The 25,480-nt window shown below is 41.0% G+C and overlaps 1 protein-coding gene and 1 long non-coding RNA gene across 2 annotated transcripts in view; one reads left to right on the top strand and one right to left on the bottom strand.

The window, feature by feature from the left end:
* Positions 1–25,480, bottom strand: part of CFAP74 (cilia and flagella associated protein 74) — a 103,342-nt gene that overhangs the window by 20,257 nt on the left and 57,605 nt on the right. Inside the window, exons 17-24 of the mRNA XM_074975251.1 lie at positions 21,162–21,335; positions 19,645–19,822; positions 16,372–16,484; positions 14,386–14,508; positions 13,374–13,495; positions 9,382–9,510; positions 2,792–2,879; positions 1,620–1,793 (exon numbers count right to left, since the gene is read on the bottom strand). Coding sequence (XP_074831352.1) covers positions 1,620–1,793; positions 2,792–2,879; positions 9,382–9,510; positions 13,374–13,495; positions 14,386–14,508; positions 16,372–16,484; positions 19,645–19,822; positions 21,162–21,335 — 1,101 coding nt within the window. The remainder of the gene's footprint in view (positions 1–1,619; positions 1,794–2,791; positions 2,880–9,381; positions 9,511–13,373; positions 13,496–14,385; positions 14,509–16,371; positions 16,485–19,644; positions 19,823–21,161; positions 21,336–25,480) is intronic.
* LOC142000740 (uncharacterized) overlaps positions 1–25,480 on the top strand; it is an 83,269-nt gene that overhangs the window by 16,885 nt on the left and 40,904 nt on the right. The gene's annotated exons all lie outside the window — the stretch shown is intronic.

Below are 25,480 nucleotides of genomic sequence, written 5' to 3' on the forward strand. Positions count from 1 at the left end.
GTGCATAATTCTACATTTGTAAGTTCAATTTTCATGATAGAGACTGCACTACAGTACCTGTATTACGTGAATTGACAAATATTATTTTTACAGTGCAAATATTTATAATAAAAATAAATATAAAGTGAGCACTGTACACTTTGTATTCTGTGTTGAAATTGAAATCATATATTTGAAAATGGTATTCTATTATTGTTGAACAGCACGATTAATTGTGATTAATTTTTTTAATCACTTGTCAGCCCTAATAAGTATCCCCCTGCAAGATTGAATGAGATGCGAGAAAGATATCAACTACCTTTCCTACCTCACTAGGGAGTTGTGAGGATAAATCCATTAACGCTTATGAGGTGCTCAGATAGATGAGGCCCAATATGCTGCATATAGCTCTCACAACACTTCTTCCGGAGTCTTCTGGTTTGATCAAGGAAGGAAGATTTCATTAGACTGCTATGACAACTGATACTTGTTTAAAAGCCATGAGTGGCCTGTACTGTTTGTATGCAGCCATTAAAATAGATTGCATGCCAATTTTTCCTGCATGAATGCTTTTTAAAATGAATAAGCAGTGCTGTATGAGTCAGGATCCCAAGAAGTCTCAGATCTTCAGTGCTGCTGCTATAAATGACAGCTTAAGCTTCAGCCCCACCTGCATATCTGAGAAATGAAGCTCTGATGTAACTGCAACTGATCCTGACATCTGATGTCAGCAGCCTCTTTGGTTTTCGTTCTCTGAGAAGGCTGGAGAGCGAGTCATTTCCCCAAGTTGCCAGGTTCTCCCTAGCACTTAATGAAGCTTCAGCCCAACCTGCTGTGCCCTGGAGGCTTCATTCAGCAGGCATCTTCCTTTGACCTGATGCTTGAGTAGTTGATTTCCACAAAGGCCCCAAAAGTCTTAGCCCTCAGGACCATGTGGTCTCCAATGTTTGCTTTAGCTTAAATGACCATTTAGAATTAAAATTCTCCTCACTCTTGTTAAGTTAGACACCTTTCTTGCTAATAAGAGATTGATTTCTTGTGTGGTTAGAAAGCTTTTAAAAGATGTAGGGCTTGCTTTAATTGCCACATCATAAACTCACCAGGGGTCTGAGTGTCAAGCTGGGTGTGCTCCTGCTCCAACATCACCATTACTTTGGTATTAAAAATTCTGCAGGGCAAATTATACCCTCACTGAGACCTGCACAGTCTTCTTAGCATTCAGCCAGGTTGCAGAGGATAACTGGGAGTTGCAGGGTAATTTGAGTTGAGCAGGTATAATTGAGGCCGGAGTTTGTCCTGCAGAATTTTTAATGCTGGTGATAATGCATGAATCAGAAAGAACACAGTCAGAGCCCAGGTTGCTTGCAGAGCTGGAAGTCAGAAAAACATGGTCACTTGAAAACTGAGCAAATTTGATCTGGAATCACTGAGACATGATAACCAGGAGCCCCACCTGTCTTGAAAGTCTTATTAAAATCAGGATATCATGTCTACTGCTTCCCCTCTATCCTCTAGGCCAGTAACCCTGTCCAAGATCCATGACAGTAAGTCACAAGCTTCATTTGCACTCAAAGTTTCAACATTTCACAAGAATAAAATATATTTAAAACAAAGAAAGGGGGGAAAACCCAGCCAGGTACCTCAGGGAGTCCAACAAATCCAAACTCTTGTGGCAGGATGGATTTGTTTGTTAGAGTTATGGTTGTCTGAACAGCTTCATAGATAGTGCAGTAACCAAAATTCACTTCAGCTGGGCTGATTTCCAAATCAGAGGTAGTAACAATTGCATGGACAATAAATTCAACTGGCTTAGTCTGAAACAAGATTGAAAGTACTGAGTAAGAACTGCAGCATTGGGCACGAACTAGGGTATATGAATTAAGTGAAAAGATTTCCAAAAAGACACTGTGAATTAAGATATTCTGTTCTATTCCTCGACAGCAATTTAATTTAAGTAGCATTCTTATTTTGAACTTCAGTTTATCATGGTTCTTAACAACAAGCAATTGAAATGTGCCTATTTTATAACTAAAATTGCCAAAAGAATCACTAGGTATTTCAGATTCCATATGTTGGAATGTAGTCACACCTGCATTTATATGAAATATGAATTCTAAGATACATGTACATTTGCTGTAAATTGTTTTATATTTTCAGAATAAAACTGTGTGCTATGGTACCTAAAAGCTGTCTGGAACATAAGAATTCCTCAGTGAATAAGTGAGCACCTTCATTAACTATTCAAAGTCTAGGGTTTGCATTTTGAAGAGGCTTGATAGAAAATGACTTTACACAACTAACCATCTATTATACCATTTTGAGCATCTTTTAATTAATTTAATCACAGACTTCCACTAATACACAAAGGTTCAAACTGAGATTTGGTATCACCAAGTGCAACTCCACTGAAGTCAATGGAATTGCACCTGCTGACATCAGGTGTGAATTTGGCCCAAAGAGTATCTAATATCAGTACTAGAGCTATGTTCTGGATCAGTGAGGACTAGATTCTGCCACCCTACTCATTTGGAGGAATACTGTAGTTGACTCCATGAGTAGCCCTGTTGAGTTGGTTTTCCATTAGATTCATCAGCGAGAGGAAGGATTAGTACTTCATCAGTTGTCCTACTGATTTGATTTCAAAGGGATGGCTAACCGAGTAACTCCTGTCTGTAAGGTGTCAGAATCTGGCCCTGAAGCAGCACAGAATTATTGAGATTTCCACACTCTTTGCAATTCTAGGCTGCTTGGACTGTGGAGATCCTGTTAAAATTTAAATCTACTACTACTTGCAACACACAATAACACTAACCTTATCAGCAATCTTTATTGTCATTGGAACTTCCAGAACCCTGGTTTCTGTGTCAAAATATTTTCCTGCATCTTCTGGGAGAGAGTGCCTGAAATAGAAAAATGTATTTATTTTTCTTAAGGACAACCTAACTGCTCTCTAGCTAAGGAGGAATAATTGAGTCTTCAGTGCCTATATTTTGAATCAAGTACAAGTTTAAGACAACTGAGTTTAGTTAAGATCCAAAAGGTATATTCATCAACATTCTAATCCAGCAAAGCACTTGAATTCAAATAGACCACTCAGGTTCTCACATGCTTCACTGGACTGGGGCCTAAATTAAAGTCTTTGTATGAATTTGAATATGCCAATGCTGGGGAAGAGCATGGAGGGAGTTTCCAACCAAAAAATACGATAACCTAGGAGAATTTGCCTCTGTCCAAGAGACAGATAATGCAGCTGTGTCAGAGGTAGAGCAGACTTGTCGTATCTTTCATACAGAATGATCATCCCTCACTATGCAGGTAGGCGCTGTTCAAGCTATAAATCAGCTTTCATGAGGATAATTAGCAATGTGATGTTCGTATTAATAGATCTGACTAAGGCCCAATTTTCCAAAGACAAGCTACTTTTAAAAATCCCAGTTTAGGAGCCTATGGGCGTTATTACTCAATGGGACTCGTTCTCATAAGGAACATTAATTATACCCTCACTGAGACCTGCACAGTTTTCTTAGCATTCAGCCAGGTTGCAGAGGATAACTGGGAGTTGCAGGGTAATTTGAGTTGAGCAGGTATAATTGAGGCCGGAGTTTGTCCTGCAGAATTTTTAATGCTGGTGATAATGCATGAATCAGAAAGAACACAGTCGGAGCCCAGGTTGCTTGCAGAGCTGGAAGTCAGAAAAACATGGTCACTTGAAAACTGAGCAAATTTGATCTGGAATCACTGAGACATGATAACCAGGAGCCCCACCTGTCTTGAAAGTGCTTTTTGAAAATGCCATCCCCATCTCCAGTGGGAATTGAGTGCCTAATTCTCTGAGGCCCCTTTGAAACTCCCAGGTTTAAGTTCATATTTAGGCATTTGAGAGGCCTGATTTTCAAAAGTAAGGAATTCCCATAAGCTCCCAATTAATTCAATATTGCTCTAATAAAAATTGGTTATTGCTAAATATTTCAAACTGTTGAAAAGGCCATAATAACACAGTTAATGTCTGTTTGAAACATGGGACAAACCACAACAGAAAAGGTTTAGTGCTTCAGTGATCTCTCTTCATGGCTACTACCTTCTTTGCATTTAGCTAGGAAATGTGGGGAAAATTAGAACAAGCATAAAAACTAATCTTTCAATCAGACATGGGCCATAGCCACCAAGGTTGGTTCCAGAACCCCAAATTCTCCAAACTTCTAGCGTGCCTGGATATAGGAGTAAATGCTCTGCTGGAATGGGAGCAATTTATTCCAACAAATGAATAGTGTAAATGTTACTAGTCCAGGCTATTTCCTACTGTTTTATTTCTATGTAAATGTTATGCTGGAACGAAAAAGCTGGACATGAAAAGGGTCTAGTTTGATAGGTGCATGAAATTCCCATTAATGCTAATGGGACTTAGACCCATATGTTGTGTTTTTCCTGTATTACTAAAGGAGCCGATTATACAGCAGGGTTTTATTTACAGGCATTTTAGTAAAGTATTTCCAAAACTGCCCCTTTATTTTTTTACTAGCAAAACCTTTATGGCCATAAATAGGAATTAAAACTTGCTTTGTAATCAGTATCTAAGCCTCCTGCATTCTGGCCGCAATCATGAGTACGTGAGTAAACCAACCTAGGCAATCTGTTCCTGTTGACATTGATGTTAATTAATTACCAGTCCCTCTGAGTCAGTATCAATGGGATCACAACACAACGGAAAGACATAAATAAAGACAGGCTGCAGAAATGAAACAAACATGAAGACCAACAGCCCTTTGTCTGATTACATACCAGATTTGTCATTAGCAGGGAATGTGTGAGCTTCAGTTGCTGGAACTTCTCACTCTCGTACAGCCCAATTTCAGAGTTTTCAAGCAAAGTCAATACAAAAGCTCTATTATTTTTAGATCTATGTGCCTATTTATAATACCTGGACCCTTAGAGCATTGCAGTGAATAGTTTCCCATACTTAAGTCTCCACAGTGATACTATTTCTGCTACCAGCTCTCTAGATAGGTTTCCTCCACAAACACCACTGATTGCAGAACAGTGAGGCAAAAAGACATTTTTCACAAAGAAATGTTTAGGCCCCTGTTAATCGTCACTGCAATTGCATATCTACTCTTTCAAGATAGTGTTGTTCATATGTCTTCCTTCTTTAGTTTGTGCCCCTTTCCCTCATTGATTCTACCCGTGCAAATTCAGGATTGCTCCCAACAATATATTCTCTAGTTTTCTTAGAAGTCCCAAGAAATGGGCTTTCACCACTATCCTGGAGAGACTAGTGCACTGTCTAACAGAACTTGTGGTCAGGAAGGATTTCCTGATATTCAGCCTAAATTTTCTTTCACCACGTTATTTCTAGTTAAACATCTAGTTATTTCTAGTTAATGTAGCACATTAAAAAATTCCTCTGCTTGTCCTATGAGAGACCATGCTGTTTCAGGTGCAGCAGGTACTCCAGGATGAGTGGGATGGGCGCCTGGAGTGGAAGTGTGCAATGCTGAGCACACCAGAATGTGAACCTTTTCCACTTTGCTAGGTAGTGGCCCTAGTGGAGGGTTTTCTGCTGCCGAATAGTACCTCTCTTACTGGGTCCGAGCAGAGAAGCTCCATGGGGTTTAGCCATGAAGCTTCCAGGCCGTGAGATGGAGGGACTGGAGGTTGGGGTGATGAAAACAACCTGAGTGATCAGGTCGGGGAGGAGTGGCAACGTGATCAGGGCGTCCACTGACGCCTCCAGGAGCGTGATGTAACAATGTTGGCGAGGCCACGCTGGTGCGACCAGAATTAACTCCGCTCTATCTCTGTGGACCTTGAGTAGGACCTTGTGCTCGAGGGAGATCGGGGGAAAGGCATACAACAGGTTGCTTCCACAGGGTAGCAGGAACATGTCTGTGATCGAGCATGGGCTGTGTTTCTGGAAGGAGGAGAACATCTGGCACTTTCTGTTGCTTCAGGTGACGAACAGGTCGACCTGGGGACACCCCCACCTTTGGAAGATAGAGTGTACAACATCTGGGCGGATGGACCACTCGTGATTGTGGAAGGATCTGCTGAGGTGGTCTGCCACCTTGTTCTGGGAACCTGGGAGATAGAATGCTTCCAGGTGTTTAAGATGGAAATCTCACTCCTTCTTCGTCCTGGGGTAGAAAGCTCTGCAGATTTTGCACCTTTCTGTCTCATGCGCCTCCCTCACACACTTCAGGCATGAGTCATGGAGGTCGCCTGTTGGCATAGGCTTGCTGCAGGTTCCGCAGGCTTAAACCCTTGGGACCGAGGCATGCCACGGAACCCAAGGAAGGGGTCGGGGACTGGGGGGAAAAACTCCACTACCAAACCTTATCTATCAACTATATACAACTGTTACTAACTGTGAACTAGAAACTACAGCTACAAACTAGAAGATATGCTAAGGAAAGCACTTGCTACGCAAGCGACCGCAGTTCCAATGATGGTCACTGGTGGTAAGAAGGAACTGAAGAGGGACCAGGTCGGCAGGGGCATATATTCAAAGCCATGAAGGTGCCACTCCAGGGGCTCCACAGCCGACATGATGGGAGCTGCTAAGGGAAAACTTTCCGATGACTGCACACAGCGCGAGTGCACACCTAATTGGAATCAATATGAACAATGACTCGAAGAACAGAAAGTTAATCCAATGTCAATGAGATTATTCCACAATCTTTGTGAAACCTTGGGTCATTTATAAATATGTTTATGGAGGCTGTCAAAAAATGACACTTCCTGTTTGTATCCTTAAAGACTAGTTAATGAGCAAATGAGATTGCTTGTCACAAACAGAAGCGTGATGTAGTGTTGGTATTTTTCTTTAGTTTATATTGGCATTTACTTTTCAATCTGTAAAGGTTAGGTATATATTCTGGCATTGAGAGTTGAAGATTTTAAACATTTTTGCAAAAACAAATTTTCCATAGATACACATTCCTGGAATATTCTTCTTTTGCATTCCTAAATCTTCTAATGGAGTAGTTAGCATCTGTGTCCCACAATGTTCAGTAAAGGAGGTCACTTCAAACTGTTGAAGAGGCAACCTCATGAGATCTGTTCCTAGTGGAGTTCGGTATGCTTGATATTATTTACCCTTTTTATTAATATGGAGTGACTTTAAAAATACATATATTGTTTCTAACATTTCTGCAATACATAGTTCTATTTTACTTTTTATGCAAGGTGGTCTGCAAGCTATCACCAGGTAAAGTCACACAGGTATGTCTACACTGCAAAAAAAACAAAACAAACATGGCAGCAAGTCTCAGAACTCAGAACTACCCACTTAAGCTTGTGCTATGGTGCTAAAAATAGCAGTGTAGACATTCCTGCTTGGGCTCTGAGGATACCTCTACATGGCAAAAAAAACCAACCAACCAACCAAACCCCATGGTGGCAAATCTCAGAGTCTTGGTCTACAGACTGGGCCTCACAGGGCTCATGCTATGATGCTAAAACCAGCAGTGTATATGTTCCTGTTTGGGCTGGAGCAGGCTCTGAGACCCACTCGCCTCACCAGATTTCAGAGCTCAAGCACCAGCCCCGGCAAGAATGTCTATGCTGCTATTTTTAGCACCATAGCGCAAACCTGAGTCTATAGACCCACTGCCATGTTTTTATTTTGTTTTTTACAGTGTAGACATTAGGCTGCCAGTGTCTATGGAATCTGTTCCAACTTCCAAGAAACCAAGAAGCAGAATACTTGGGGAATTCTGGTAGTTGGTAAATGAGAAATCTTGCTTTTAAATAGGTTGACTTAGTCCTATGACTAAGTATTGGGATGTGCACTGAAGACTGAGAGCTCCCCAAACCCTCCCAGCCTTCTCATCACACACTTATCATTCCTGCTCAACACATTTAAAGCTTAATTTAAAAATAAATAGACTATTCCTTCTTTTGAGGAGCCTGAATTTGTTGTGCTGAACCAATTAGGTATTTGCATAAATGTGTCACTAACTCAGCATTATACATCAAGCATGTACCATAAAAATACCCCACCTCCCATGCTGTACCATACAGATCAGTTTCAAAGGACTGAGTGTGTTTGTGTGTGTGTGTGTGTGTGTGTAGCTTTCCCATTTTTCAAATGCAGATTAACATTTTTAATCCACGTTGTGCTTCTATCCATTCAGCAAATGTAATAGTATTTCACAGAATCTGAAGTTTAGGAACTGGAAACTGTCATAATGGTGATAACTGTTGTTGTAATGGGATAGAACTGGCTATGTAGGAAGAATTGTAACATTTATATTTTCTTTGAAAATTATGCTGTTAAAAGCTTTAGTGTCTGACTTTAGATTTTCATTTTAGAGCTGAGGGTCTAATTTTTGGAGAGGCTGAGTGCAAATGGGTGAAAATCTGACCCTACTGAAATCAATGAGACTAGAATTTTTACCTCACAACTCCAGATAAAGTCAATGGGAAAGGCAGATGCTCAGCACCAATGGAAATCAGACTTAAAAGTCTGATTCTACTCTCACTATCACTGCTGTAAATCTGGAGTAATTTCACTGATGCAACTGGTTTTACAACAGATTCAAAGGGATGTGACAGCAGAATCAGAACCTAACCATTCAATTTATACTTGAACAGGAAATTACTCACTAAATTCTGTTTAAAAAGTGATTATAGCCTTAGTCAGAGAATGGTCAGTAAAAGACCATGTCATTTAAATAGCCGAATGGATCTCTTGGTTTATATAGCTGTTCTCTTCTGTTTATATACATAGCCTTCTTGCGAAAGGGTGGCAGAGAATCTTCCTGGACTAAGGCTTTTGACATGTTTGAGAATAGAAAGCGGTATTATTTTAAATATAGAAAAGAATCCCAAAATGAGAGGTGAAAACCTTTATAACCTCTCCAAGGAAAGGTATACAATAATGTGAGTATGCAGCAGCAAGTTTGGCTATTCTGCATGTGCTCTGTAGCCACTTGTTCAGGGGTTAACTAATTAGTGATCTTTGACTAGAAGGCACACCCATGAGAGAGTGAAATAACTTTTCAACCATGTGACACTGATGTGTGTCTCACTGTTCTGAAAGAGTAGCTTCCCCCACAATGACAGAAGTAACCAACTAGGATTGCAACTGCTAAGATTTTCACACTGTTGCTGTCACCACAGGGAAAGTATTACTGCATAGGAATGTAATCCAAGTCAATTTCCTCCTTGAACTCTGACATCTCAGAAGAATAGAGGAGGAGGAGGAGAGAAGGGGAGAGTGCTTGAAAGGGCCAAGTTCAGTACAGCTATGCAATCGCACTGAAATCAATAGTATGAAGTCCAGCCATTGCAGTCTGTGGGTGTAAGAGGAAAAAATTGACCTGCTCTGACTTTTCGCAGACAGGCTCTCTAAATTAATATCTTAAATACTAAACAGAGAGCTGATTAATACCATTCATTCACCTGGGCAGGAACTTCAGCTGCACACTGAAGGATGACTGGGCTTGAATGTAACCTGTTTTCGGAAGAAGCTCCATGTGGTTACTCAGTTCTTTGCATACTTCAAACTTCAAGCGTAGAGCGGCTTTTGCTCTGCAAACAGATCAGACATACCTGAGTGGGTTTGTGCTGCCAGCTCAACACCTAAATTTTATTCAGTGCTTTAGCTCTCTTTTCCCATTGCAGCTCAGTTTTGTATGTTGCACTTGGAATTATTCCAAGCTTTCTTTGCAAGTGAAGGACAGTATGCTGGGCACATAGAATTGTTAAAGCAAAATCACACAGTTATGTTCTCGGTCAGGCTACAATGCTTCCAAATCTGGGTTTCTGTATTTGAGTTCATCGTGCTTCAAAACCAAAATGTTGCAGAATAAAAGCAGTTTGTGTACCTATCACACATTTTTCCTTCCTGAATCAACAGCGCCAGAGACCCATGGACTCTGTTCCATGTGGAACCAATTCAGAGGTGAAGGGACAGCCTTGCTACAATGTTGGGCCTGTGCACTGCTAGGCAAAAGTAATCTGGCATGGGTAGGACCAACAAAGGTAAACAAGTATTAACCCCACTATTAACTCATGAGTCAGAGCCCAGCAATCCCCTGAGCCTGGATGCCTGTGTAACCCACACACCTTCTGGGTGTGGTGTTCTGTCCCATCTAGTGGCACTGAGACCACTTAGAGAGAGAAAGTTAAATGAGTCTGCTCTACAGCCTTAGCTAAGAGCCAGTTGGCTTTTAGCTCATGCAGTAGAGGCTCATGCACTAAGCTCCAGAGTCCCCGGTTTGATCCTGTCCGCCGATGACCGGGGTCTGTCAGCATTACACCTGCAGCACTGCAAGGCAGAGATTGTCTCCTGTGTGAACATGGAAATAAGAGAGGAACGAATCTGGAAGTGGTTGGTGCATACAGATGAAAGCATCAAAATTAGTCATTTGCTTTCTTCCTAGGGCTTTTCTAATGCTGTAACTGATCAAATCAGTTAGACTGATTATGAGCAACTGTAGTCCTTTCTGCTTGTTTCTCATGCATTCTGCTGGATCAGTGGTGTGAGGTGCACTGTATAGCAATGGACACCAGTAGCAAATCCTTCCTCCAACACCACGTGCACAGACTCTTTAAAGACCATGGAGGGTGGCAAGGGTCCGGGCTTCATCTGAAAGGTCTCCACACAGTGAACCAAAGGGACTGAAAGTGTCTGCTTCAGCATGCTGAAAGGCTGAGCCAACACTGCCAATATCTGAGTATATGGTACTAGGGTTTCAGACCTGATGCTTAAACAACGCAGGTATTCTCTCTAGCACTGGGAGGCTAAGTAAAGCACCTGATCCTCCAAGATGCTGAGGACACGCTGCACTGTTCTGAGCGCCCTAAACTCCATGCAAGTTGGAAAGCTCAGCATCTTGTAGGACTGCTCCCCTTGGTTGGCCAAATTTTGGCCTAAGCTACTTGACAGTTTCCTAAAACAGGAACCTGGGATTTGCATCGGGAGAGTTAATCACTTTTAACTGACAAAAGTTATTCCGCCTCTGCATTTGTAATCCTGTTCCTGGGAGTGGGTTATTTTAGAGCAAGTAAATCTCTTACATGACTTGTGTTTGTCACATCTGGGAGCTGAATTTCTGAGATAACAGCTCTACTATTTCTTTCCAACTGTGAAGAATCTCTGCAGTGTCTAATTCTGGTAAAAAGTTTAGAATATGTGTCTTCTAACAGAAATAGTGTAAAAAAACCCCACACCAATCCTATTAGCATGCATTTAAATAGAACCTAAAATATGGGGATTGTTAAAATAGGAATACTCAGCATCTAGCAGCCAATAACTGCATTAGACAGAAAAAAAACAGCACATGGAAGTCAATTAACAGAGTAGCTCACATAACCATTCTCTAAAGGTAAGAGCCACTGCACAGACCTCTAGGAAACTAACAATTTACAGCACTATCTTTACACTGCAATATGTTCTGACACCATGGGACAGTGCACAGATATTACAGTGGTGAGGGCCATATAAGTACCTGGACAAAAATCCAGGATCCTCTGAAATAAGGATTTGGTCCATCTATGTATTTATATGGGACCTAGCACCACAGCATTGTAGCACCTTCCAATCATTAATGAATGTACATTTGTGTGAGTTGGGTAAAGTTTTATTATCCCCATTTTACAGCTGGGGAACTAAAGCAAAAAAAAACTTGACCAACATCACACAGAAAGTCTGTTGGAGAGCTGTGAATAGACCTCAGGTCTCCCAAGTTCCAGGCCACTGCCTTAGCCACAAGATGTCATGCTAGGTATATAAAGTATCTAGGAAACAAAGGGTGTATCTACACCACCAGAAAAACCCAAAACCTATGGCAGTGAGTCTCAGAGCCTAGATCAACTGACTCAGGGTCAGGCTATCGGGCTAAAAGTAGCAGTGTAGACATTTTGGCCTGGCCTCTGAAACCCACCGAGGGGTTCTTGCTCCAGCCCAAGCAAGAATGTCTATACTGCTATTTATTGTCCTGTAGCCCAAGCCCCGTGAGTCTGAGTCAGTTGACCTGGGCTCTGAGACTCGCTGCTAAGGATTTTATTTTCTTTGCAGTGTAGATATTCCCAAAATATGCCTAGAATGCTACACAACAGTCTGAACTTTAATGACCCATGGATCATGCCAAGTGTACTGGAAGCTTTGAACTCCTGTAGTCTAAATGAGAATATTTTTTTCTCCTTTTAACTTTCTGCTACGTACCCTGAAGCCAGGAAAAAATAGTCACTCAAGTAAAGTTAGTGACAAACTAAACCTAACAAACTAGTAAGGAGGAGTCATTTACAACCATGTTCTGCTGCAGCAGGATCTGAAGGGGAGGCTACTGCTGGTTCTACTCCCACCCTTCAGCACCATGATCCTCACAGGATGACTTCAGAGGAGGTGTTGCACAGAAGAGCCAGAAGTGGAAGAGAAAAACAATAACAAAGGCAGCTGTGAACCTTTTCACCAAAAGAATGGAGGCCTTTTCTTCCAAAGCCAACAATATCCAAATTGAAATAAGACCGACACATAACACTGTATTATAAACACCTCTACTAATTAAATATCTAGCTAATAATATAGAGTGAGAACTTCACAGGCTAGGAGTGGGGGTTAAGGGAAATACAACTGGCCCTTTTAGAAACAGACAGGCCATATTAGGTTTGCTTATACTATACAGAGGTACTATAGTATCTGTTTAAAGGTATGCTTGACCACCATGGTGGTTGCCCTATAGATCTTATGAGGCAGAACTGGCCTGAGGCTGGCTTCTAGTTCTGACATTGATTGTAACTACAGGGAAAAGCCAGGGGAAGAATAACAATGAAAAATACAAGGCACTTTGTATGCTATCCCAGGCTGACTAAATGTACTTGTCTATAATGAAATAATAAGCTTAACATCCTTCCCTCCCTAAAATATATTGTGCGAATTTAGTGCTGGAGAAAGATGCTGGGTGTCTGCCTTAGAGACTGAAGTCTTCCATCCAGGTACAACACATGCAGCAGCAGTGCGAGTTTCCCCCACTGACCAACCAATGTTCTTCAATCCTCAAATGACGGGGTAATTCAGTCTTCATGCCTGCTGAGTGCTTGGCTTCTCTGCCGACATAGCCAAAAGGGGAACCATTTTGTGGTATTTGTGGTTGTGGTTATTTGCCTTCCTGAATGGAGACGATTGAAAAGCCAATGGATGGTAATGGAAAAAAAGACTTTCAGTCTACTCAAGGTAGGACCAAGAAAATTTTGAAGGCCTGATTAGGTGTTATGAGGTTTTATTAAAACAAAAATTATTCAAATACTACTGGTCACTATATTAGTGTAGTTCACTACCTATTAGTTTGATGCTTTGATTTTTTTTCCCTTCTCAGACAAGTCACTCGTTATGATCTCACTATTTAGTTATTTTAATTAGCCAATCATGAATATATTATGGGATAGCTTACCTGCTTCGAATAATGATACAGTCCTGATAGAGCCGGTCGTACATACAGATCTTTAGATCGACATTTGGATTGGGCACCCAAACAGGCACATCAACAGAGACTCCAATGACACAAAAGTGTAGCTATATATTTGAATATACAAATCAATAATGGTTACTACTTTCCAGAGGCCATTGAAAATTTCTAACAAATCAGGATAAAGGAAAATTAGGTTTGTGCTGATAAACAGCAGAATCATATATCCTATTATTAATATTAAAGACATTTTAAGTAAACACAATGATGAAAATATCCTTTATAAATTAAAATGTTGCAGCTTTCACTTACCAGTATAAAACACAAACTATAGTAGTTTTTGTCCAAACATGACAGAAGGCATACATGAGTGTCATACTGGCTAATATTTTAGATTTTTATGTAAAATATAGGATTTTTTTTAAATTTAGCACTACAAGTTTAATAACCCTGGAGACTGCAGTCTGTTTGTGGGATAAACAGTTATACATGGTCAGCACAGTGCAAGCTGCTCCCACAGTGACCCCCCACCAAAGGACTAAGCCCAGTCCTAGAGGGAATACTCCTTCCTTCCTAAGAAGTGTATCCACAAAGTCATGAGGGTCTGGACTACTCCTCTGCAGCTCTTTTTGTGGAGCTGCTTCTTTGTGGATTTGGGGGAGTGCCAGGTTTGGGGCAGACAGCCTGCTACTAAGTGTAGATTTTCTGCCAAACTGCTAAGATCAACACCCAGGCAGTGTGTGGCCTGAAATAAAAGTGCAGCATTAAAATACGTTGTAGTGGTAATTAGAGTTGTCACCTGTCCCAGTTATCATGCATTCTATGTGTGGTTTCCCTCTACTTTCTCAGGATGACTATAAGCTTATTTTTCTCTGACCTCTCCCACAGCTTCAACCCCACCTCCCAACCCCTTGTAGTTCTTGTTACACATAGAAGGATGTCAAAATTGCTTTTCTTCAGTGTGTTGGACCAGACCCTGGCACTTAGAAACACTCACTGGTTTGCAGTTTGGGTTGTCAAATGTAATCTCAAACTCTGCACGTACATCCCCAGGGACACAGGGAGTAAAAATAATCTGAAGTTCAATTGAGCTGAAGGGTCCAATTTCACCTTCTGTAACCTAAACATGATGCAAAAAAAGTGTTACTAACTTTCATTTAAAATCTGGCTGTATTATTCTGTTCTATATAGGACCATAAACTGTGCTCATCCTGGTAGTATCTGAGCCTGTACTGTATTACTTTGTACATACTGATATATCAATATAAATATGTTATATTGATCTATATAGTTACATAGCTCTTCCCATTGTCAGACTGAATGCACTATGCTGGACGTAGTAGAAAATGTATCAACAGTACCTTAAAGAGCTTGATCCTTCAAAAAACTGAGCACCTAATCTGAGTCACAAAGTGCCTTCAATTTCCAGAGGGTGTTCAGCCATGGACTCTAAGTGTGACATCTGAGTTATGTGTTCTCTCCTCTGATGGAAGGAGGATAGAATACACACTATCTGGGCTGGCGTGTAAGTGATACATGAAGCAATGCTTTTTTGTGCTACCACTCACGGGCCTGTTCCTCCTCCCACTGAATTCAACAGCAGCAGGCTCAACAGCCTCTCCTGCTCCCCTTCACAAGGGGAGCAGCAGAAGCCAACTGAAGCTTGCAACCTACGGTGGGTTTTGTAAAGCCCAGGACATGTGGAGATCCTGCTCCAAAGCAGCCAACACCAGTTACTGCTGAGAGTGAGAGTGCAGGGATAAGTCAGGGCCTTCCAGCCTCTCTCTGAGTGGATTCAGAGGCAACTGTCTTTCCCCCAATCTCACATAGGCTGCATCCACAGTTGAGAGGAGCCTAGGTAGCCTCCTGCCATCATATTCACTCTCATCTGAAACCTTGTCTCTGGCCATATTATTTTTATATATATATATCATCTCCTTTCTCTCTCTCTCTCTGGGTGAATTTCCACACCCCTGCCAAATCTTTCTAGATTGCAAGCTCTTTAAGCCAAGCACTGTGTCTTGCTAAGTCTGTGCAAGGCCGAGAGCATTTTGAGTGCTGCTACAATATAATGAATAATAATAAAAATAAAAGCAGCAAACTGTGGCCTGATTTCAATGAAAGCATGAGACTTCACATCCCATACAGTTGTGGGAATGTTTGCAAATTCCATGAAATAATGGTGAATCTATGAAAGGGGATGAAATTCAATGAAAATTCCCCAGTCTGACTACAATATGTTTGGTTTAATTTTACATAAAACATTGTACATTTTTTAAAGGCATAGAAGACACAGAGTAGCTGATCCCAAAATTGAAATGGTGCAAAGTATAAAATAGGTGTAGACTCTTTCCTGACAGCTGGATATGGTACATTTTAGGCAGAAAAAGGCAATGTAAAATAGGTCAAACTACGGAGTCCAAATACAGTAAAACCTCAGTTACGAACACCTCGGGAATGGTGTTGCTCATAACTCTGAAATGTTCGTAACTCTGAACAAAATCTTATGGTTGTTCTTTCAAAAGTTTACAACTGAACATTGACTTAATACAGCTCTGAAACGACTATGCAGAAGAAAAATGCTGCTTTTAACCATCTTAATTTAAATGATTCAAGCACAGAAAAAGTTTCCTTCCTTTGTCAAATCTTTTTTATAACTTTCCCTTTATTTTTTAGTAGTTTAACACAGGATTGTACTTTACAGTATTTGCTTCCCCCCCCCCCCATCTCTGGTTCCAAATGAGGGGTCTGGTTGACTGGTCAGTTCATAACTCTGAGGTTCTGCTGTACATATAAAATGCCTAAAATAAAATCACACTAAGTGTGATGTGATACAATGAAACCTTATGGGTTTATCAGTGCTCACACTGAAACCAACGCAAGTTTTGCTTGAGTAAAGAATGCAGGATTTTGTTCATGGTCAGTTCCTTGCTCAAGAATTGGACTAGCTGAATGTCCGTACATATCTCAGTAAAAACATTACCTTGCCCAGTGTAATTTCAATGAGTTCTTCTTCAGGTGGCAGTTCTGCTGGGCTTTGTGCATTTTCTGCCTCTAGATCTGCCTCGGTGATTAATGCATCTTGACTAAATTGTTCTAAAAGACAAACCGGATGTTTGGCCTGAGTAACTAACTTTGTGTTAAAAGCATCAGAACTTACGTCTCTTGAGTTTTGGGGAATAATACAAGGCCCATATCTTCTCTCAGGTTTTTGAGGAGGGGATTTATGGGGGATCTAGAAAATGATTTCTCTTTGTTCATATGAATGATCATGAGAGAAGAGGGTACAATTTAATGGTTAAAGATGTACTGTAAATGTTCAGAATGCAGCAAGACCTGTCGTTATTCTTAACTTATCTTGTTTGAGAGTGAGTTCGTAGTCGACAGTTTGCTCTAGTCAGGTGATAGCTCTGTCTTCCCCACTTATGAGCCTCCCGCTACTGGGTGAGTTTCATTGGTCTAGTGGAATATAGCTGTGATAGGTGGCCAGGTTCATCCCAGAGGAAGCTGGGTCCAATCCCATGAAGGGCCCCAAATCACAGAGCTTGAATTGGACTCTGTATCCAGCGGGGATCCAATAGGGAGTGCAGAGAGCAGAATATCAGTGTGATGTTTTCAGTAAAACCTGTGTTGCAAGCATGATGTGCTGCTGCATTTTGGACCATTAGCTGATTCATAATCAGCACAGATATAACCATAGAATCATAGAAGATTAGAGTTGGAAGAGACCTCGGGAGGTCATTCAGTCTCCCCTGCTCAAAACAGGACCAACCCCAACTAACTCATCACAGCCAGGGCTTTGTCAAGCCGGGCCTTAAAAACCTCTAAGGATGGAAATTCCACCACCTCCCTAGGTAACCATTCCAGTGCTTCACCACCCTCCTAGTGAAATAGATTTTCCTAATATTCAACCTAGACCACCCTCACTGCAACTTGAGACCATTGCTGCTTGTTCTGTCATCTGCCACCACTGAGAACAGCCTAGCTCCATCCTCTTTGGAACCCTCCTTTAGGCAGTTGAAGGCTGCTATCAAACCCCCCCCCCCACTCTTCTCTTCTGCAGACTAAATAAGCCCAATTCCCTCAGCCTCTCCTTGTAAGTCATGTTCCCCAGCCCCCTAATCATTTCCGTTGCCCTCCGCTGAACTCTCTCCAATTTGTCCACATCCTTTCTGTAGTGGGGGGGCCCAAAACTGGACACAATATTCCAGATGTGGCCTCACCAGTGCCAAATAGAGGGGAATAATCACTTCCCTCGATCTGCTGGCAATGTTCCTACTAATGCAGCCCAATATGCAGTTAGCCTTCTTGGCAACAAGGGTACACTGTTGACTCATATCTAGCTTCTCATCCACTGTAATCCCCAGGGCCTTTTCTGCAGAATGCCTCTTAGCCAGTCGGTCCCCAGCCTGTAGCAGTGCATGGGATTCTTCTGTCCTAAGTGCAGGACTCTGCACTTGTCCTTCTTGAACCTCATCAGATTTCTTTTGGCCCAATCCTCCAATTTGTCTAGGTCACTCTGGACCCTATCCCTACCCTCCATCGTATCTACCTCCTCCCCCCAAGCTTAGTGTCATCCGTGAATGTGAACATCATCCAGATCATTAATGAAGATGTTGCACAAAACTGGGCCCAGGACCCACCACTGGGGCACTCCGCTTGATACTTGCTGCCAACTGGACATCGAGCCATTGATCACTGCCCAATGATCAAGCCAGTTTTCTATCCACCTTATAGTCCATTCATCCAATCCATACTTTTTTTAACTTAATGGCAAGAATACTGTGCATCATAAGCTTTGCTAAAGTCAAGATATATCATGTCCACCACTTTCCCCATATCCACAGAAACCGTTATCTCATCACAGAAGGCAATCAGGTTGGTCACGCATGACTTGCCCTGGGTGAATCCATGCTGACTGTTCCTGATCACCTTCTTCTCCCTCCAAGTGCTTCAAAATGGATTCCTTGAGGACCTGCTCCATGATTTTTCCAGGGAATGGGGTGAGGCTGACTGGTCTGTAGTTCCCCAGATTCTCCTTCTTCCCTTAATAATGATTACTTTAGATTGATTATAGCACCTACCCTCCTAAAAGATTCCAAAGTGCCTCAAACTATATTCATATTGCACAAAGAAAAGTACCCACTTCTGGAGTGGGGGCAGTAACCAGCTGGTGACTGCACATGTAATGCCAACAGACCCTGGTCATCATTGGCGGGATTGAACCTAGGGCCTCCGGAGTTAAATGCATGAGCTAAAAGCCATATGGCTGTTAGTTAAGGCTGTAGAGCAGACTCATTCATCTGTGTCTCTAAGTGGTCTCAGTGCCACTACATGGGACAGAACACCACACCCGGGAGGTGTGTGGCTTACACATACTTCATAATTGGGGGAAGAGGGGTAATTTTGGCCAACTCAGCAAATCCATGCTCAATATGTCATGGGATCTTTAATATGCATGGAGAACAGAGAAGATCTTAACGTTTAAGATCTCACCCAAAAGACAGCATACAGATATAGTATGTTGTAGAGAGAGCATCATAATTGGAACAAAACAATCTAAAGAACTGTTACTGAATCTTTTAGGTTCAAAACACAAAATCCATATTTTTAATTAAAAAAAGAAATCTTTATATGATTTTCAGTGTCTTTTGATCAGAATGGTAAAATGATCAGAATGACGGGGAGCACTTCGCTTCTTCAATATGTGTATTAATGGCTGTAAGTCTTCCCCCCCCCCCAATCTTATAAAGCACAAAATAAAGATTAAAAGATGAAAGGAAAAATGTCTGAGGAGGTTCATCTGTATGTCATTTTGTTCCTAAAATTATAGGTTGTAAAAATAAACTTGTCATGTGGTTCTCTTGTGAAAGGTGGGTGTTCAGTTGATGAGACAAGAACAATGATAACAATTTTGTAGTCTCTGCAGGAAAACTCAGTTGGATTTTGTTTTTACCTGAGGTTAGTATTTGATAAGGAGTGAGGTTGTTGGGGACATTCTCCACTGCTTTTGGTATATGCAATAGTGCCAGTGCATTATTTTTAGTCACTTTTGTGTGGAGCCCAGATGCCTTTAGGTTGGGACAGCATACAAACAAAAACATATATTCCTACTGGAATGGTTATTTGTTTCATTTATTAAGCAGGTTTACTAAGCATCTTAGCTCCAGTCTCCTATGTGAACCAATGAAACTGCTAGGAGAATGCTTAGCCTCAGAAATTGCAGAAGGTCAATTTTCTAAAACCATAGTCTCACCTATATGGCTGCTGCCCAGGTTGCTTTCAGTCTTCTGGCTCTCAGGCAGGCTTATGTGTAGGATAACTTCTTCAGTATGGACAGGAGAAACTTGTTCCTTGTTTTCATATATAGATGATTCCACAGGACTGCTGCTGGCTTTCTCTTCAGAGGTGATGCCATCTAAATCAGGACTAACCTAATTAGATGATTTATAGAAAAGATTTTAAAACATAAAACATATCAAGATGTAACTTAATTGCACCTAGCTCCAATTCTGTCTGCCACTTTTCGAAAGGAAGTAGCCTTATTATCTATCTACATTATATATTGTGTGTGGAGAAAATGCACTGTGCGTTCCATACAAAGTGCACTTCTTTATACTACAGTTTTATTGGCGGTAGGATGCAATTATTGCTGCTCAGAAACGGAATTGATATAGTGAGCACAGTTCACTAGAACATTGAGTGACTACGTTCAGAAAAATGACTCAGGAAAATTGACATTGTGTATTGGTTCTCAAGGACTTCATAACAAATTTCCTAAAACATACAAGTAAACAGGTGCTTTTCTTTAACTGCCAAAGCTGAAAATTCAGCCTTGGATCTGAGTCAAGCATAGCTTGTTACCAGTGATAAAGACTCTGCATTTGAAACTGGGCAAGTCTGCTGCTAATGTATAGAATCCATATTACTTGTTAAGGTGTTCTGGGTTTGCACTGGAATAAAGAGTGATAAAACTTTGTTTTAGTTAGCAAAGAAAGTGGATATGAAAGAGAATATAGACAAGGAGTTGTGAATTCAGAAGGTGTCATTTCTAAATCGTCAATTTTCTTATATGAATAACACTTTTATACTATAGAATTAGAGTGGAAAACCATGGTGAAGAGTCAGCTCAGCAGTTTTATTGTACATTGTTTGACTGTCTCTCTTATAACAGGTCTATCACTTTCTTCAAATTTAAAAAAGAGATTAGTTTTGAAATACCTTGGAGCCAATTAAACTCTAATATATAAAAAGATGAAGCTAAAGATTGGCCTGATAAAAAAAATCAGATGAAATATCCTCAAATTGTCCCATTGATTTACTGTGGGACTTTAACAACATTGTTAAAATGTAAACTTTTTTTTTTTTAAATCAAGACAGCAGTTACAGGACACGATATGATTGATGGTATGATTTTTTTAAAACCGCACTGGAGAAGAAAAAAAAAAAGATTCACTGGAAATGCCACCCTGGAATCAACTAATTATGCCAGCTTTCATTTTTTTTTTTTTAAAAATAAGCTTCTAACTTTGTGGTTGCAGAGGAAAGAATGAAAATGTGACCTGTGTATACCTGAAATGCTCAGAAAACCCAAAATGTATTATTTTAATTTTTTAAAAATAATTTTTAAACTGATTCCATGATATTTTGGGAGGCCCAGACTCTATTTTTGAATGCTTGCGTTTGTCAATGTTGCATAACTGTTTTTCAAATCTAACAAGCTCTACTGGCTGGAGTGTCTAAATCGGTCTGATGAAATGCCCTTGGACCCACCATTCTTTCAAGGGAAGATTTCGCTGTTGTTGTGCATGTGCCATTGTCACCCGCTGATGTCTGAAGTTTAAATCTCGTTCCCAAAGCGCCACGGTTTGTTAGGATGATCATCCGTGAAATTGTCTCCCCCACCACGTGAGTGCCAAAGTCAATGAGCTCTTTATCTAGTGCCAGCTGTAAGGAGAAAAACCCTAATTACTGCTGTCCTAGATAGTCAGTAATGTCAATTAAATGAACATCTACCATTTTCAGCATAAGACTTGAAAGTCCCTATTACCTCTTCAAAGACAATGTCAAATAATGACACAAATTATGGGCACTCTTCTGTCTTTTGTGTAGAAGCCAACCCATCTGAACAACAAAGTCATATTAAAGTGAACAACTTTCCTTTCACTCCATTAAATGATGCTGGAAACAGTTGGCCAGATTCTGCGATTAGTTACATCACTGCATAAATCTGTGGTAATGAAATCCAGGGTGTTATTCTGTATTTATACATTGGTTTTCAGGGCAGAATTTGGCCCTGTTGTTCTTTTTATATCACAATTAGGTGGACTTATCTTGCTGGAAAAGAAGAGTGTCCAATGTATTGTATTGACTCGCGATCAATTTGTGACACATTCTAGCTTGTTAGGTCTATAACAGCTTTAACCTCATAGTGACTCATTAGTAAAGGTGGAATTTTCATTGATCTTGTAATTAAGTTTATGGAAGAGGCATATGAAATAGTTTCAAGCATCACGTGGCTGAAGAGAATGAGTCTTTCTTTTGTAAAACTTGTTAACCTTCAATCTGCTAGCAGACCACAGTGGGCTGAATTCCCACAAACTTTTAAAGCATACAGAATGTTTCTTTATACAATTTACACTTCAGTTTGTAAAATTTTAAAGTTTCTATAGTTCAGAACTTTCCCCTTTCCGCATCTTTCTTTAAAGCTTCCACGGACCCTTTCCCATAGAAAGTGTTATTTCTTTTGAAAGGGATGGAAAACAAATCCGTTTTATAAGAGGCAACTTTAAATGAAGCAAAGACATAGGAAAGTTACTTTGGTTGACAAGGACTCTAGTTATGTGAAATAGAGAATGTACACAACTGTAATGGCCTGGAAAATCATTGAATCCATGATAGCAGAGAACTGGCCATCTGCTCTTTCAAATCCATATACACAACTCAAAGGCTTTATGATCACTGAAATATTTTCTTATGGGTTTGCTATGCTGCTAAATTTCACATTTAGTAGCAAATAGATATTAGAGCAGCTGATTTATTAGGCAATTTATTTACTGGCAATTTGCTGCCAAGTCAGGGGTGAAGTTCTGAATCAGGCACTACGGTGATATTTAATACCAGTATTCATGGCCATAGGCACCAACTCATGGGTGCTCCAGGGTTGGAGCACCCATGGAAAAAAATAGTGGGTGTTCAGCACTCACTGGCAGCCCCCCCAATCAGCTCCTCCTTCCCCCCAGCACCTCCCACCCTCCAGTGGCCCTGACTATCAGCTCCTCCCCTCCCTCCCAGTGCCTCCCACCCACCATGGATCAGCTGTTCAGTGGTGTGCAGGAGGTGCTGGGGGGAGGGGGAGAAGCAAGGGTGGGGTGCGCGTGGGGGAGGGGTGAAATGGGGCAGGGGTGGGGGGTTGGGAGAAGGGATGGAGTGGGGGCGGGGCCTGGAATGGAGCAGGGGTCGAGCACCCCCCAGCAACTCATAAAGACAGTGTCTGTGTTCATGGCTATGGGAAATCAACAAAAAGTTGCTCATTTCAAGGGTTGACTTTTTTACCTTGACTTGTAGGGAACAGAGGGATGATTAGAAGAAGCACCTTTTGTTGAAGAAAAATGATGGACTTAGGGCTTGGCTACACTTGCGAGTTAAAGCGCTTTAAAGCAGCCCTGGGTGCCCTAGCTCCACTACCCTTCCACACTGGCAAGGCATGCAGAGCGCTCTGACTCTGCGGTTAGAGTGCTCCTGGTACTCCACCTCGGCGAGAAGATTAACACTTGGTGCGCCTTGGCTGAAACACCCAGGCATGAGTGTGAACGAGGTGTTGCATTACTGCGGTCTGATCAGCCTCCAAAAACGTCCCATAATCCCCTTAAGTCAAGTGGCCACTCTTGTCATTGTTTTGGAATCACTGCAGGAATGAGGATATGCCCTTTGAAAGCTCTGTTTCTGATAGCCGGCTGCTTATCTGCTCCAAGACAAAGCAAACCATTACTGTGGAATGCTGTGTATGAGAGAGAGAGAGAGAGAGTCTGGGGGTGGGGGGGAAGGGGGAGTCTGCTGCTGTCTGAACTTACAAGACAGCATGCTGACATGCTCTCAGCCCCCCAAAAACCCACACTCTCTCCCCCTACATACACATAACACACTCCCTGTCACACTCCCTCCCCCATTTGAAAAGCACATTGCAGCCACTTGCATGCTGGGATAGCTACCACAATGCACTGCTCTCTGTAGCCGTTGCAAGAGCTGCTAACGTGGTCATGCCAGTGCGCTTGCAGCTGTCAGTGCGGACAGACTGCAGCACTTCCCTACTGCGCTCTACAAAGGCTGGTTTAACTCAAAGTGCTCTACATCTGCAAGTGTAGCCATGCCCTTCGGGCTTGTCTACACTTACATTTTATAGCGCTCTAACTTGTTGGCTCAGGAGTGTGAAAAATCACCCCCTTGAGCGCAGCAAGTTGGAGTGCTTTAAAGCGCTAGTGTGGACAGGCTTCGAGCGCTGGGAGCCATGCTCCCAGCACTCTGAGCTAATCCCCTCGCGGAGGTGGATTACCAGGAGCGCTGGGAGAGCTCTCTCGCAGCGCTCGCGCACGACCACACTTGCACTTCAAAGCGCTGCCGCAGGAGCGCTCCCGCGGCAGCGCTTTGAAGTTTCCAGTGTAGCCATGCCCTTAATACATGCTCCACTTTCAGTATCAAGTAATCCTACTGAAGTCAAAATGACTTCTCATGTGTTTAAATTTAAGCACATGGTTAAGTGGTTTAATAGATTGAGGACTTCCTGAATAATACACTGCATTTCCTTTCACAGTTTCTATTTTCTTATTTTTCCTCTTCTATGTATTTGATTATTTTTGCTTTGTTCCACTATCTCTGAGTAAAACTTGCTGTCTGCTGAGCTCTCAATGTGAAATGCAATAAAGGAACTTAAACAATCCAAACTCAAACTTTTCTGAATTTTAACAACAATACTAAAAATTCCAAGCTAGAGCAAAACAAATGTTTTCGACTGAAACTTTTTTCAGCAAAGAATGCAGATTTGAAAACGTGGAAACATTTTGCAAATTCACATTGTTTTTGCCTAACATTTTAAGTCAAGAAAAAAAAACCCAAAACCCCTCAAATCAAAGCATTACATTTTGATATTTTCAAAATGAAATGTTTACATTTTTTTTGGTTCAAAATAATTTTTCATTTTGAAATTTCCTTTAATTTTATTTTTAAAATTAGACTTTAAAAAAATTTTCAACCAAAATGAAACATTTTGTTCAAGCTGAAATGAATTTTTTTCAACTCTTTGATTCATGGAAAATTTTTGAAAAATTTCATTTTTGGTTTGATCTGACACAACTTTAAAATAATTAATTTTATTTTAGAATTGCCAATGAACTGAAAAATCTATAATTTGCCCAGTTCTACTCCAGGATAGTTCTCCTGTGTCTAAATCCTTTTTATACCTGTTTGGGCTGCTAAAAGGACTACTAGGAATACTCCAAATTTTGTATTTGCAACCCTGATTCCTCAGTGACTGCTATATTGGAAAAATCATCCTGCATACCCATTTCCATCCAGTGTCTAGATTTGTTTAGTGTCAGTCTGTAGGCACACATTGTTTATTCCCATCTCCTTTGGTCTGTGATGCAATCTTGTGACTGATATATCTTCACTTATCTGATAAGGAAGTTTCAAAAGAGCCGTTGCTCTGCCAAAGTACATTCTTCAAAGTAGCCCATGAGAAATCAAATGCACCCACTTAAGAAAAACTAGTGTCTCCTGTGAAAATATGGTGTGTCATAGCTTAAATATAATAGGTGTATATTCCTCATTTAAAACCAGGTTTAAAATTTTTCTAAAGGCTGATACTTTGCATAAGGAGAGAGAGTTTATAAGTTTTATTATGAATAGATGGAGGGATCTAAAGATGTTATATGATTTTTTTGTCTAAATGGAAAGCTAAGCTTATGAACAAATTCCAAGACATAGGCTGGATTTTCAAAGAAACGTAAGGAAGTAAGGTGCGCAACTTCTGTTTATGACTTTGAACATCTTTCCCCGCTCTCCTGTCATATTGTGCCACAATTTTTAAAACAACT

This window comes from Natator depressus, chromosome 18 (genome assembly GCF_965152275.1).
Source record: "Natator depressus isolate rNatDep1 chromosome 18, rNatDep2.hap1, whole genome shotgun sequence".
Taxonomy (NCBI): Eukaryota; Metazoa; Chordata; order Testudines; family Cheloniidae; genus Natator; species Natator depressus.